General features: G+C 37.5%; 1 protein-coding gene across 1 annotated transcript; it reads right to left on the reverse strand.

Moving 5' to 3' along the window:
• Nucleotides 1–14,308: 14,308 nt before the first annotated feature.
• Nucleotides 14,309–15,403, reverse strand: LOC134747457 (uncharacterized). Its single transcript, XM_063682080.1, has 2 exons — nucleotides 14,688–15,403; nucleotides 14,309–14,655 (listed from the first exon to the last, which is right to left on the reverse strand). The coding sequence occupies exons 1-2, from the start codon at nucleotides 15,384–15,386 to the stop codon at nucleotides 14,341–14,343; spliced, it is 1,014 nt and encodes a 337-aa protein (XP_063538150.1). The 5' UTR covers nucleotides 15,387–15,403; the 3' UTR covers nucleotides 14,309–14,340.
• Nucleotides 15,404–16,104: the final 701 nt, after the last annotated feature.

Raw genomic sequence — 16,104 nt, forward strand, 5'->3', positions numbered from 1 at the left:
ATAAGATCTGAAAATTTTTCTGTATGTTTCTGAACATGCTGGAATAAGTTCTTTCTCTACACATTGCTCTTTATAAAGTGTATGCATTGTTTGTATATTGAGCGAAGCCTCTAAATATTTATATTCTGTGGTACTTCTGCAATAATGTGAGTCCATGGTGGGAAACGAAAATATATGTGACTATATCATTCAACCTGTCAGCGGAGAGTTTGTTAGGTGGGGATTTTCGGCCTCTGTTGTCTTGTTCGAGAACACCTTCAGAGGAAACCTTTTTCAATGTTCCTCTAACCATACCTTCTGTTATGTTCAGAGTATCCAAAAAAAACTCTCTGCATACGTGGACCTTCGTATTTTCGCCTATTGTGAATGAATAATGGTTAGTACATTCTTTACGCGAAGGACCATCCGTTGTTGATCGTTTTTTTTGCTCTCTATGTACGTGTAGAGCTATAAAGTGGCGTTGCTCATCTAATGATTTCAGAGACCTGAAAGAATTGTAAATACTTTCTCTTAACGATTTTGGCACGTTTTCATTACATTTATGTTTTGGTTTCGTCACACACCTAGGTTCTTTTATCGGTCTTGCTGCAATGTCTTTACCATTAACGGTCTTGTATGCTTCTCCTCTGGCACGTTTGTCCCTTTGTACATAACGTTTCCACTTTGAGGGATCAGAACGAGCCCTTTTTTTCGGAGAAATAGGTTTATTTTGCTCGAGTGGCAGAATAAGACCTGACAGCGAAGCACTCCTTCTTACTTTTTTTACAGATTTTGCAGTTTCCAACAAATCATTTTCTGAAGCTCTTCTTTTGCGTGCATTCGGGACAAACGCATGCAATTCCGGATTATGGCCTAACATTTCTCGACTTTCGGATCCAATTTCTGTAAAAACCTCAATGCCATCACCGTCCATTGGTACATGTGACGAAGCATCATTTTTATTACTTTGTAATTGTCCTTTTTGTCTTAATGGAAGAATATGAAAGGAAGATGTGGGTTTTTCTATATGAACATCTGCTACAGTCAAAACACTAGAGGAAACACGAGTAGAATCATCAGAGGAACTGTCATCTGAATCATCGTCCGGAGCAAAGTCGGGATCTTTAACACTGTCATCACTTAAGTCTCCGAATTCAAAAGCATTAGATTTCAATAGCGATTCAATCACGTTTAGTTGATCAGGTGATATTGATATCGATCGTACTGGTGAATTAGTTTCGCTACTATCGCCAATAATTATATTTTCATTCTCTGAAATTACCGGAAAGTTCATCGGTGCGTCAGATATTGCCGTAGATATTTCGGAGTCCTGAATTGAGTCAGGGCTTGCATTTTCATAATTTATGGACTGGAAAGTGTTTTTGCCTATGGGACTTGCTGTTTTATTTCCAGACAAAAAGGTATATTTGTCTATTGGGGTTATTGGTGAGTATATAGGTGCTTCAGGGGTTGTTAGGGCGAGATCACAATCGTTTATTGTTGATGTCGGAGTTGGGATACTTTCATTATCTAATCCTGGACTGTCATGTGGAAGCCCAATTGGCACATAATTTTCCATGGGTATACTTATAACTTTTTCTTGGAGGACTTTCACATGTTGTTTACCTCCTAACTTGGTTTTCTCGAAGTTCGGACTTGTACCTTTATTTCGAAAATCGTTTAAAGAATCCATTGACAGGAACTGCTGAGCTGATTCTGATGAAGCTGAAAACAAAGACAAAATAAATATAATTTAAAGTTGGAGAAATAATGTAAGAAATAAAGTTTATTAGTATGCATATTTGCATACTAATGAACTTTATTTCTTACATTATTTTTCCTTGCTTTCAAAAAAGGAATTGTTAAAATCTAATTGGTCATTATGTTAATTGAAAGCGAGTTAAATTATTGAGGGAAATAAAATTAATCATACGATAAATTTCAATAATTCGTTTACCCAACTAGCGTGAGTTGTTACATAAAAATGAACTTAGTATCAATTTTGTGACGACAATTACGTATTCAATTAGTATAAAAGTTAACTATTTCTTTTCAATTTAGAATTTCTAAATTGAAAAGAAACGCATAAAGACGTTATTTAAATGTATTCAAGTAAAATATTACATAATTTATATGCTTAATTGTCGTCACAGAACTGACACCGGCTTAATTTTTATTTAACACTTCCGCTAATTAGGTACGCAAATTAATAAAAATGCCTACACGCATAATAAACAGATATAATGAATGATTATGACATAAGCTTTATCTGTTTAGCAACCAAAGTAAACTTGCGAATATGCATACTCTACACATTTTAAAACATACTTTAAAGTATTAACATTTAGGTTGATATTTCAAGTTCACCAAAATTGAATATTCGCATGTTTACCATGGTTGTGATTTCTATTGCTGAAGGTTTCTAAAGTGCAATGTAGAAGACCCATTATAAAAACACGGTGGCAGTCATTTGTTTTTGCACTGATAAAAGAGTTAATTTTATGTACGATCGAAATCAAATGACTACTACCGTAATTACCAAAACAATAGAGAATAAAATTCCCAAGAGCAAACGATTAGATTCAGTTTTTTTTTCGTGTTAAGTAGCCTTTTACCATGGAATTTTGCAGCTGACTGTACCTACAGGGTACAAAATTCCTTAGGTGTAGCGCACAATATGGCGCTCCATGAAATTCAGTCATCGATGAAGCCAATCAAGTGTTTACGCAATATAACAGCCAATCTGTCACGTTACGGCGAACTTGTGCGTCCGAAAACAATTATCTATGGCGGCGCGTGGCACGGAGCAGGCGAGACTTGACCAAAAATTGGACTAAGATACTTACTCTTCGATGATTCAGCACATTCTTCATCTTCAAAAACTTTAAGGATCATTTTCTTGTTTCTTTTCATATTTAAAATACCTGTTTCCACAAAATGCAAAAAAGAAGCTCAACAACAACTTGCCATTACAACGATAAACTACTTTTCACGTAGTGTCAGGGTGAAAGTTTAAACACAAATCGGCAAAGGTAATTAACTTTTCAGCCAAACAACAAAACAATTTATCATTTATTTATGAATTAACAATTCGTAATGTTGATTATTAAAATTCGCAAAGTTTATTTGGCTCATTTATGTAATGTGGTAAAAATAGTCGCCATAATAAATTAACAGATATGCCAGATTCACAAACTTGCTATGGCTAGCTTGGTTGCTAGGTTTTATTTTCCACCATAGTAGATTAACGAATCGGTGGATTCGTAATTATGTAAAGGGTTATGAATGTAAATAAGCATTAAATGCCACCACAATAAACTAACGTATGTGTAGATTCGCAAATATTCTGTAGTTTACTAATATAGATGAGGAATAATTGCCACCACAGTAAACTACCGTATCTGCCAGATTCGCAAATTTGCTGTGGTCTACTTATGTAGTTGAGTAAAGTTGCCACCATAATAAATTAACGAATGTGCTGATTCGCAAATATGCTATAGTTGACTAATATGTATGAGGAATATACGCGACCACAGTAAACTGCTGAATCTGTCAGATTCGCATATTTGCTATAGGCTAATCATACCTGTTAATAGTAATTCCCACCAAAGAAAATTAACGTAAATGGCAGATTCGTTAACTATCCACCGGCATCACAACTTTATCTGCCAAGATAAATCACCTTATCTACACATCGCAAGTTTACCATGGGACAAAAAACGTATAAATGCAGATTGGTACAACGGTAACTCGGGAAGCTTAAAAGATAGAAGCCTGAAAATTTGTGACATTGTGCGTTGTCATAATTGGTACACTTCTACATCATTAACTCAATTTTGACAAAAAAGCAGTTTCGTTACTTTAGCATTGGAGCGACGATATGTAGGATACTATCTGACTAGTATCTGTGGTAATATGCTGCATATGACGAAGATATGACAGTGTAATAAGGACATATGATCCTACATAATTATGATGTGGGATAACGATCGATACTAGCGTTAACTGGAAAAGTCATATTCAAAATGTAAAAACTAAATTATCACGGTTTGTCTATGCGCTAAATATTCTAAAGAGAAACACAAATTTCGAAACTGCGCTAACAGCATATTTTGCATATGCGTACGCGTGGCTCCGGTATGGTGTGGTCTTGTGGTACCCAAGCACTGACGCCAATGATTTGTTCCTAATGCAGAAGAAATGCGTCCGTATTCTGACAAACACACGAATACCAAACAGTAGTCGCCCTCATTTCGTAAAACATAGACTACTTACCTTACCGTGTATATGGAGTGTGCACTTTTTGACAGAAACCACTCGGAATTGTTTAAAACCAAAGGAGAAGTCTGTAAAACTAATAGTAGGTCTAAGAATCAGTTAGCCATACCAAATATCAAGTTAGCTATGTGCAAAAAGGGACCTTATTATCAATGTATTATAATCACAAATAAACTCCCCGACAGTATAAAACAGGAACCAAACGATAAACTGTTTAAAAATACGCTTAAAAAGCTTCTTCTAGAGAAAGCATATTACACAATAGACGAATTTCTAAATGACCAAACTCTGGAATAATGCTATGTACTTAAATTGAATTCATTAATCTCTAAAATGACATATCTTCTTCTTCCTCGCGTTTTTCCGGCATTTTGCCACGGTTCCTGGGAGCCTGGGGTCCGCTTGACAACTAATCCTAAGAATTGACGTAGGCACTAGTTTTTACGAAAGCGACTGCCATCTGACCTTCCAACCCAGAGGGGGAACTAGGCCTTGTTAGGATCAGTCCGGTTTCCTGACGATGTTTTCCTTCACCGAAAAGCGACTGGTAAATATCAAATGATATTTCGTACATAAGTTCCGAAAAACTCATTAGTACGAGCCGGGGTTTGAACCCGCGACCTCCGGATTGAAAGTCGCACGCTCTTACCGCTAGGCCACCAGCGCTGGTCAAACCAAATTGTCAGTAAATAAGAACTGGTGCTAGGTGCTAGTACTAGTGTAAGACAAAGATAGTTTGATTCTCTCTGTCTATGTTTGAAATGAGACAGTCCTTTGACAAACTATAGTTCTGTACACAACTACATAGACGAAGAGCACTTCTTTAGTTTTTTGCCAATACATCTCAAAACATCGATGCAACAAAGCGTCTTTATATGCGTTACATTAATGAACAATAAATATTATTGCTAACATTTTTAAAATTCGAAGTTTCTATGTCTCAATTTCTTTCAGACCAATAGTGCAAGAGTGATAGAGACGGAGATATAGAATCTTCGAAGTTCGTGCTATGCCCCTATCCTCTAGAAGAGGCATTGTGATGTAGTCACGTTCGAAAATATACGATCAAAGTGCCAAAAATATGTAATACAATACACTACCTTAATATATGGGCAATAAAGTTGTGTATATATATTTTTGTCAGTTTGTCCGTATCGATATTTTTAAACGTGACTTGTACAGTGAAGGAATTTGACTTCATTCCTTGTCAGTGACAATCTGACAATCAATATGAAAGCCAAAGCCGTTGAGGTGGTTTTCATATTATTTAAATCTATTTATAAATTAACCTGGACATTTAATATTTAGCACCATTATTTTATTATTTTACTAATTTTCTAAACGAACTTGACATTTAACGTTGCATAAACGTCAATAAAATATAAAATCATAAATATAGATTTTATTAAGATGCATGTAATTGTATATCTGTTGTTAGTTTAGTAGGGAAATCTGTTCTTCACGTATTCACCTATAGATCCGTCTCGGACCTCTGTGATCTTCTTTCTCATGGTTTTTATTCTTTGAATAACGAAAGTCGGAAGCTTGAATCCATCCGACTTTAATACAACGAACCATGTCGAAGGACTCCTCCCTGTGGTTGGTTATCCAGGGAGATCCTTTTGTCGTTTTATCTTCGCTTTGTTCCCCTTCTGGGTCAGATTGGTCTCGATCATCCCCTTCAGGAGTAGGAACAACTGTTTTTGCATAATCATCTCCGTCTTGGGAGAATTGGGGAGCCAGATCACTACCCTGTCCAAAGACCCAAGCCATTAGACAGGCATTGAGAGCGACGTCACTAAGGCAACTTTCCAATGTGAAGCGTGCGTTCATCGACCTTTTGTGTCCCAGCAAGCATCCCAAAAAGTGGATGAGATGGAAAAAGATTGGATTTACCACACTGGAATAAGCAGTTCTGTCCACAAGACATAGATCCGACTGATACGGGAAGTATGATTCCCTTATTGTTGACTCCTGTCCGACCGTTGTTAGACGGAAAAGTTCATCACCAGCCCCTTTGAGAAAAACCCAATCCATGAGGGTGTAGGGATCAACAGTCAACATTTTCATACCGTATCCAAATGTCGTCAGTGCGGCACAATCTTTATATCGGGATCCCATTGTAGACAGCTTCAAGAAAGACGATGGGTGATTCTTTAAGAGATATAGAAACATGTCAAATGCGGCTACCATCTTTGTGAAACCGGGATCGCGGGTCCAGAGGCTGTGCGAATTAACGACACCACTAAAGTCAATTCTTCCTCCTTGTGCTATGGCAATCTGTGCCATACGGGTTTCTAGTGCTTCTTTGTATGTGGTCACCGTTGCCTTAGATAGGCGATACACACTGAGGACGTACAAAAGCATCGATTCCGCACTATATTCTAGGCCTGCTGTAGCTGCTTGTTCAGGAGGAGTGTATTCTGCGGAGGATATATTTACAGTGACGAAATCCCATGGGGTGATTTCGGCATTAACAATGCCTAATGATATCTCAAATGATGAAAAAGTTGTTGGACAAGGGTAAGTCATTTTTTTGCCCATTTCATAGATAAATATTTTGGCAGTGTCAAGGGTGAGTGAGCCTGCCTGGATTCCTCCTTGGATCAGCGGAAGGAGTTCTTTGAATGGTTTTTCCCATTTTTTTATGGTCAAGTTAGGTTTAATCTTATTATTACTTGTAAACCAGGCGGAGGGGAAAGTGAATTCTTGTTCGGGAGGCACATAATCAAACTAGATCTCGGCTTTTGTGGAAATCCTTTTTGTGGAGGTTCGCTTAGTCTCCATTGTTAGAAAGGACAACACAAAAAGAATAGAGTTATTTAATTAATAGTGCTGTTGTAATTACCTAGACTTAAGAAAAATTGAGTGCCCTTACAGGGTGTCATGTACCTAACCATCCTCAAACTGTAACACCTAATGTATTATGAACATGACTGCAATACAATAAAGAATAACCTAATAGGTACTGGCCTTGTTACGGTTGAAAATCGTAACTTGGGTTTTGGCTTATATAGGAATCAATCTCGTTTCGACACTCCTGGCGACATCTAGCAGCGATGTTATAAATATATTGTGTATATATTTACCACCACTAAAAGAAATAATTTTTTTTTAACCATTAGCATTTAAAATCAGATATTCGAATGTACAGTGCATTATAGACTGTTTCGAGATTCAAATAGAAAAACCCAGTGATCCAGAGAAACAAGCACAGACTTGGTCGCAGTACAAATCATGCAACACAATAAAATATTTGATTGGCTGCACACCCGCTGGATACATATCATTCATCTCACAGGGTTATGGGGGACGTATATCTGACAAAGCCATCACGGAGTGGAGTGGCTTTGTAGATGTACTTCCCCTAAATGCGGTAATCATGGCCGATCGAGGATTTAAGGAGATTGAATCCTTCTTAATTACAAAAAATGGAAAACTCTTAAGACCTCCTAGTGTTTTCGCCAATCAAAAAATGTTAAAAAAAGATGTAATTAAAACTAAGGTGATTGCCAGTTTGAGGGTGCACGTTGAGCGTGTGATTAGGAGATTACGGGAATTCCATATGTTAAAACCTCACTCTGTCGTTAATAACAAACACATAAAATATTTGGACGACCTGGTCATTGTAGCTTGCGGATTAAGTAATCTTCAGAATCCGATAATAAAAGACGTTTGATATTATATATATAATAATATAATAATAATAATAAAGCTTTATTTAATTCCACACAAGAATATACAGGTAGTAAGAAACTATACATTTAAAATATTAAGAAATAAAATAATAAAAACAAAAATTAAACAGAAATTAAATCATAAATGTGTGGACCCCTTCTGGGTAAAAGCCTCCCCCAACGTTTGATATTATTGTTGTTTTATTTTATCACAAATCATAGTTTACCTCGAGTAGTGGTAGTAGGTCAAGTGAAGTCCAGTTCTGTGGCCATATAGAGATAGAGAGTAAGGCCAAATGCCCCCAAAAAGCTTGGGGTGCTCAATACTACTACTACTACTAGACTAGATAAGAAAACTCTTAAACTTGCCAATTAAAGGATTGCAATCCAGCTGGGACTTGTAACTAGATGGCAGTCCATATCCTAACATTGCAACTTTAAGGGTTAGGCTGATATAAACCTTCAATACACTGTCAACATGGGTTATGGGTCTTAAAATGAGTAACAATCAGGTCAAGACAAATATATTTATTTATGATAAATACAAAGTTCATAATGAATTATGCTGTAGATGCACTTTTCAAAATTACAGGATACACATTCTCTTCCCAAAATTCCTCTGCATCTTTCATCAAATTATCAATATAATTTTTATCAAAGTTTACTATAATTGTTTCAATTACACCGTTACTCTCAAATTTTGGGTCTGCTACACAGAACAGACATTTATTTTTGCCAGCAGCTAGCATCTCTAATTGCACTTGGCCCATAAACTTATTAGCAATTTGCCCTTTATTTATATAGTTTTTTTTAGTTTTGTCAGAAATGGGACATTTAATTTCGACCACAAAGTCATCTCCAATGCCATCAGGTGATGCTCCGAAAATTCCATCTATTATCAAAAATCCACATTCTTCTATTTCTTTATTTATATCATTCTTCAGTTTATTCAGCACTTGTTTTTCTAGGATTTTACCTCTTTTCATGGATTTTGTTTCTGGTGCTTTGCTGCCTCCTAATATTTCTTCAACAAGACTGCCTTGCAATGAGCAATTTCATAGATTTTTGAACCCGTGATTCGGCCTTGTCGAATGGAATGCTAAAGCTTCGAGTTCACTTGGCCTTCAGTTTCTTTCTCGATTTTTTCTTTATTTTCTAGCATTACTGTTTTGCTAAATATTTTAAATTTGTTGAAAGTTGGCCTATTTTCCTCTTGAACAAAATCCACCATCATGTCAAAAATGCAACATTTCGAGTCTCTGTCTGTTGATCTTTCAGGATCATATGCAATGAGCAGGCTTTTGCCACAACCATGGTTGGTTGCTTCTTGTCGTAGTCTTTTCAGTACCGAAGGGTCCTTTGGCCTCCTTTCGGCCCCTTGTTTAGATCCGTCCGGTTTCCTAATGGTGTTTTCGTTCACCATGTACTGAATACTACCACTATTATTTTAATACAAAGTTCTGAGAAAATCATAGGTATGATAAAGGGTTTAAGCATTAATTATTAATTAATTTTTTTTTTTAATCAATTACACAATTTAAAAAATGCCATTTTATTCAATCTAACATGGGGGTAATTTTTTTTTACAGAATGGTAAACAATACAAGGTATAATACCTTACATGTAAGTGGTCCTCACAGCAAAACAGTGCTCGGTTTGGATAGTTCCTGCCGACCAATTGACACCAACGTTCTTTCAGCTCTTTTCTTACAGTAAAAAACTTCAAATCCGGGTTTTTCAGATCAGTCTTGGAGCATGTTGGTATAAAGCATGTTTTAGGATCTTTATATCGTTGATAAGTATTTATATTCATGGTGCTGAACGCGGCACAAAACTAAGTCCCGTTTCAGTTGCAGTGTTCGTCGAAGGTGCTATCAAAATCAGGTCCGGGTTTCACAAGCGAAGGTCGTCGTTGAAGCAGGCAAAATCAGAGGTCCAGGTTGGGAAACGAGTCGCACATAAATTAAAGAAAGCAGTTCAGATGAGATCACAAAAGTTTATGAATTCTGCGAGAAGCGCGAGAAGAATAACAAGCTGTCAATCAACTGTCAATGTCATTCACCTACCACAGATTCAAGCAGCCTTAACTTTTTAATACTTTGAAAATGTCTTAACAGCCGGATAGGCCCGGACACGCGGTGAAACAAAATGTTTTTATTTTTATAAAATGTATGACGCACCCGAAAAATCTGTAACTTTTTTCTGTAACTAGAAATGGTTATTCCTATCACCAGAAAAATAATCAGGCACTTTTAATATTTTCATCCATTCCCCATTCTCGGTGCGCGAGTCCGTCTCGCACTTGCCCGTTTTTTCCTATGAATGACGTCATATGGTCCAGAACTGTCACTAAAAAGTACGGAATCCTCGGTGCGCGAGTTCGACTCACGCTTGTCCGGTTTTTTAATACCACGTTAGTGACAAACAAGCATACGACCCCACCTGAAAGTAAGCAGTTACCGTAGCCTATGAATGACGTCACATGGTCTGAGAACTGTCACAAAAAAGTACGGAATTCTCGGTGCGCGAGTTCGACTCGCACTTGTCCGTTTTTTCCTATGAATGACCTCATATGGTCTAGAACTGTCACTAAAAAGTACGAAATCCTCGGTGCGCGAGTTCGACTCGCACTTATTTATTTATTTTATTTTTATTTATTGGAGAAACAACAGAGGTATGCGACAGGATAATAGGTTACATTGTTAGATACATATATGATTGAGATGACACTTACTTCCTTAAACGCTCTCACTAAAACATACTTAAAATAAACGGACTTAACTAAAAGGTACGAGTATGTTTACATACAAGTTTACCAAGTGTTCCAGACCATGCGTATGTGTACTGTAATTAGGTACTACAATTAAAATGAAAGAGAAAAGAAAACTACCAAAAACTTGGACATACTGACAACCAATCAAATCAATATATGTAACATTAAGTACAATGACAGTAGCGATACTAATAAATAAGCGATACTATAGCAATGATGACGACACATTACTGACGAACACTATGTTGGCCGTTGAGAATATTGAGTATTTGATTACGATATTTGGGCTTGGCGACATTGAATATATCGATGGAAGTAAATTCTTTATTGTAAGTGTTACAAATACGACGTAAGGGGGCTCGCAAACCGGCGTTACTAGAGGCGGTGGAAACCGAGAACAAAGCATTAGAGCGCGAGCCGCATCGAGCTGGGACTCTGAACCGTATGAGCTCCACTAGGTCTATACTGTTAAAGTGACCTTTGCAGATATTAAAGAGAGTAATTGCGTCACAGCATTTGCGTCTGGTATCCAATGACTGCAATTTATAATAGCGCACGTACGGAAGACGTTTTCCTGTCAATCGTCTATGTAATGCCCGTAAGAACTTTTTTTGAACCATTTCTTGCATTTGCATATTTCTTATACAGTGGATTCCAAATTACAGAACCATATTCTAAGTGGGGTCTAACCAGTGATTTATACAGCAGAAGATGACTTGAAGATTTTTTAAAAACCTTTGCAGTTCTCAGAACGAAACCTAGCATTTGATACGCTTTTGAAATGATACGCTCTATGTGCAATTGGAAGTCTAGTTTAACGTCGAATAGGATTCCTAGATCTCGTGCCGTTGACACTTTTTTGATATAATCATTAGCTATTTTATATTTCGAGTTGATAACTCTTTTTTTATTTTTTGTAAAGGTCATCTGCAAGCATTTATCACTTGCCAATTGCAACTTATTTTTAGAACAGTATTCAAGAAAAGCATTTACATCATTTGGAAGCAAATTACTGTCGTCAATAGACTCCACGGTTTTAAATATTTTTGGATCGTCGGCGAACATAAGGAAATGGCTATTCGTGAAGCACTGTTTAATATCGTTAATGAACAGTGTATACAGGAGTGGGCCTAATATGGATCCCTGGATTACCCCTTATGTGACTAATTTGCGCTCTGAAGCAAAACCCTTGACGACAACAATTTGAGACCTATTTGAGAGGTACGAGACGAACCATCGCAGAAGGTTACCGCGGATACCATTGAACGCGAGCTTTTTAAGAAGAAGCAGATGGTCGACCTTATCGAAGGCTTTCCTAAAATCAGTAAATATTACATCTACCTGCTGTCTTTTATCCATAGACTCGAACAAAAAGTTAGTGTAGGGTAAAAGGTTTGTTATTGTTGATCTGTTTCTCATGAAACCGTGTTGCTCGGACAAGATGGACGTTTCAAGAGCAGCAAACATTTGATCATGAATAAGCGCCTCAAATATTTTTGGAATACATGACTGCACAGAAATCGGGCGGTAGTTGGTTATTTGGGAGCGCGAGCCAGATTTGTGAATCGGGGTGATATGAGCGAACAGAGTTCGCCGTCAGATGGCGCTAGCTCCTGTGTTGTCGAATTGAGCTCCCAATTGATAGAAGGTAGTCCCAATATTTGACGACCGGTGTGGCCTAGTGGGTAGTGACCCTGCCTGTGAAGCCGATGGTCCTGGGTTCGAATCCCGGTAAGGGCATTTATTTGTGTGATGAGCACAGATATTTGCTCCTGAGTCATGGGTGTTTTCTATGTATTTAAGTATTTATATATTATATATATCGTTGTCTGAGTACCCATAACACAAGCCTCCTTGGGCTTACCGTGGGACTTGGTCAATCTGTGTAAGAATGTCCTATAATATTTATTTATAAAAAAAAAAAAAAATATTTAAAATTTTCTTTACAATATCTGATTTGCAAACGTATAAGTTAGAAATATTTGGAGCGCTTTCTGAAGTTGGAAGAGCTAAGAGGTCATTCATTGTACATTCTCTTTATGCTCAAAAACTTTGAGAAGGTATTGGCAATTTGTTCACCTCCAAAAAATGGCCTGTCTTCGTAGAACATTGTAGCTGGATAGCCCGAGGAATTCTTTTTAAGGGATGAGACGTATGACCAGAAATATTTTATATTTTGTTTTAAGGATATCTCGGTATTATGAGTATAGTTGTTGAAACATTCTAAGAGGAGTACTTTGCAACGGGCGCAAAGAAATGCGAATTCACGATAGTCAGCTAAAGCTTTATAGGTGTTCCACTTACGCCATACCTTCAATTTCCTTTTCAGGGTATTTATAAGCGCCGGGGAAAACCATTTGGGATATTTAGAAACTTTGACTTTTTTTAACGGTACTCCGTCATCAATAATATTAAAAATTAAGCAATAAAATCGTTCAACAGCCTCATTAGGTTGCAAGTTAATTAATTCTAATTCCCAGTTAATTTTATTTCACTCCGTGGAAATACGTGAGTAATCAGCTTTTCTGAAGTTATACGAAGGTAAACAATTTAAAGGGATAGGCGGAGGTGCCTCCAAGTCGATATCGAACTTGACAGCGGGGTGATGCCTGTCTATGTTTGATAGCACAGTGTCCGGTGCTGAGATGTCACATTTATCGTCATAGAAAATTAAATCTAAAATTCGGTCGTTAATGTTAAGGAATTTATTATATTGTTTCAGACCTAGCAAGTTAGTAGTGTTTAATACAAGCTTTCCTATCGAACAGAGTTCGCCGTCAGATGGCGCTAGCTCCTGTGTTGTCGAATTGAGCTCCCAATTGATAGAAGGTAGGTTGAAATCACCCGTCAAACAAATATTTGTCTCTTGGAAATGATTATTAATTTTTTCTAATTTATTACAGTAAGACTGAAAAACGCTAAAGGCCGATTTTGGAGGAAAATAAACTCCATTTATTATAAGCGTACGCTTATTGAGGGTAAGGACAACAAAAACATCTTCGACATTGGCTGACTCTCACTCGGTTCTACGGGTCGCGAGGAGGTTAGACTTTACAGCAATTAGAACCCCGCCGCCGCCTTTTTTCGCAGTTCCCACCAGGTTCCTATCACGCCGGAATACATTATACTTATTATCGAATAACTCGGCACTATTTATTCCAGAATTAAACCATGTCTCAGTCAACACTATGACGTCATAATCGCATTGCAAAATATTGAGGCGAACATCAATTAATTTAGACTTAAGGCCACCACAATTTTGATAATAAAATGTTATTTTTTTATGTGATAAATTCACGGGAAGAACAAGATTAAATAATTCAGCAAAATGTTATATTTGTTGTAAAGATACAATTTATATCTTATATTTATGTGAGAGAGTGATATTTTGTAAACAAAAATAATATGTGGGGCCCTTGTAAACATTTGAGTAGACTTTGTTGTTAAGAAAGTTGACATAACTTTTATTGGTGTCAGTATATTAATAGCATCTAAAGCAATGATAGCAAAATATATGCAGTAATAATACATCATGCAAACACTAGCTAAGACATGGAATATTAGTTCATATGTAAAGTGATAGGTATTTGCGTTCTCTACTAATAATTCAACAATACAATATACACAAAACCTTCATAACTTAATCAAATCACTTTCTTTCCGTATACGTATTATAGCGCATGAGTCGTCTCTTCTGACAAGAATAGCGGCGTTTTTTATCCAGACAAACTTGTAATTCTTCTCGGCAACGGCCTTACGTGTTTTAGAATATAAAATTTTATTTTTCAGCGTCAGGTGTTCATTGATGAAAATAGGTCTTGAATCCGCCTTCTGTTGGTCAGCCGGCTCACTGCCGCTAAGGGTCGCCGCGGCGCCAAGCAGCTGGCCGACGGTGACACCGCGGCGAGCGCGCGCGGCGGCGATCACGTCGTCGCGGAGTCGGCGAGAACATTATACACGTTACTCTACTACGTTATATTTTTCGGACGATCACTTTGAACGTTAGGAGCCACTCTGTGCACTGCTTTTATAGATTCAACCGTTAAAGAAACGTTCAGTACTTTACCCAGGGCCAGCGTCACGTGGATTAGGTTTTCAGAAGATTTAGCAGGTAAATTTTGTATCTCGATGTTACACTGGCGGGCTTTTTGCTCCTGCTCGTCGAAGTTATGCTGGATCTCATTTAACTGACTACGGAGGGCTGTATTTTCCTCCGTAACGGCAGCAACTTCGGCTCGAACGTTCGTGACGGTCTCTTCCAACTCTTGAAATTTACTGGCCCACCCATTGATATTAGCACTCAACTGATCTAGTCTCTCGTTGACGCTCGTCTTAAGGTCCCCCATATTCATAGACAACTGCTGGAACTGGCTGTTCATTCTATTTAATAAAATTTCGGTGTCAATGCTGACAATTGACGGCAAGTTAGCAGCGTTATCTTCTGACCTTTCATTAATAATAATATTCAGCGGTGACTTAGGCTCGGTGGTCGTTGGTGTGGTCGGTTTCTTTGGTTGCTTACAAGAAGGGCATCTCCACTTTTTAAGGTTCATCGGAAGGATTTTTTTGAAGTCCACTTCTGAGAGCCCAACACAGTTGTAGTGTAGCACATGCAGACATGTACTACATTTAAGCGTTTCATTTGATGCTAGATCAAGGCTGCAATGATTGCACTTCATTTTGTTTAACTAATAAATTTTTCCACTATAAAAACAGAATTAAGCCAAATAGGGAGTATCGACGCTCAATAACAATAATATATGGTTCAATATCGAATGTGTTCTTAGGTCAGCACACTTAACGGACTTGAATTGCTGGGTCAACCTAAAGGACTTAAGTGCCGTGCAAGCGCAAACAAATCCTGCGTTCTGTCACTGGAGTCCGATCGCGGATGGTTTCTAGATAACTGACGGTATCTCTGTAGTTAGGTAGGATTTGATTTAGTATAATTTATACACTTGTCCTATGTTTTAGTCACAACACGTATATCACTTTCGAAACTTGATAGTTCAGGTCCCTTTTTCGAACACAAACACTACTTTTACACTCGTAAATACTTAGTTTACTAATTAATTTTAAAGAGCGCTCGGTCGAGGTGTTTACTCGGTACGTCCGCCATGACTTATTTCAACTTCACTTGTCCGGTTTTTTAATACCACGTTAGTGGCAAATAAGCATACGACCCCACCTGAAAGTAAGCAGTCTCCGTAGCCTATGAACGCCTTGTCCGGTTCCTCTAACAAAAAGTACGGAATCCTCGGTGCGCGAGTCCGACTCACGCTTGTCCGTTTTTTTAATACCACGTTATTGTTTGCAGTTGGTTTTGTGGCTTTTGCTTAACAAATGTATGGAGTTTGTAGTTTACCAACCGCAAAAAGGTACAACAAGTTTGTTTTC

Source organism: Cydia strobilella, chromosome 14 (genome assembly GCF_947568885.1).
Source record: "Cydia strobilella chromosome 14, ilCydStro3.1, whole genome shotgun sequence".
Classification (NCBI taxonomy): Eukaryota; Metazoa; Arthropoda; class Insecta; order Lepidoptera; family Tortricidae; genus Cydia; species Cydia strobilella.

Bases quoted from the DNA above. Each gene is read 5' to 3' on its own strand.
- LOC134747457 (XM_063682080.1), bottom strand. From the start codon at position 15,386: ATGAAGTGCAATCATTGCAGCCTTGATCTAGCATCAAATGAAACGCTT. The intron at 14,656-14,687 runs AATATAACGTAG...CGTGTATAATGT, and splicing joins TTCAAAGTGATCGTCCGAAA to TCTCGCCGACTCCGCGACGA.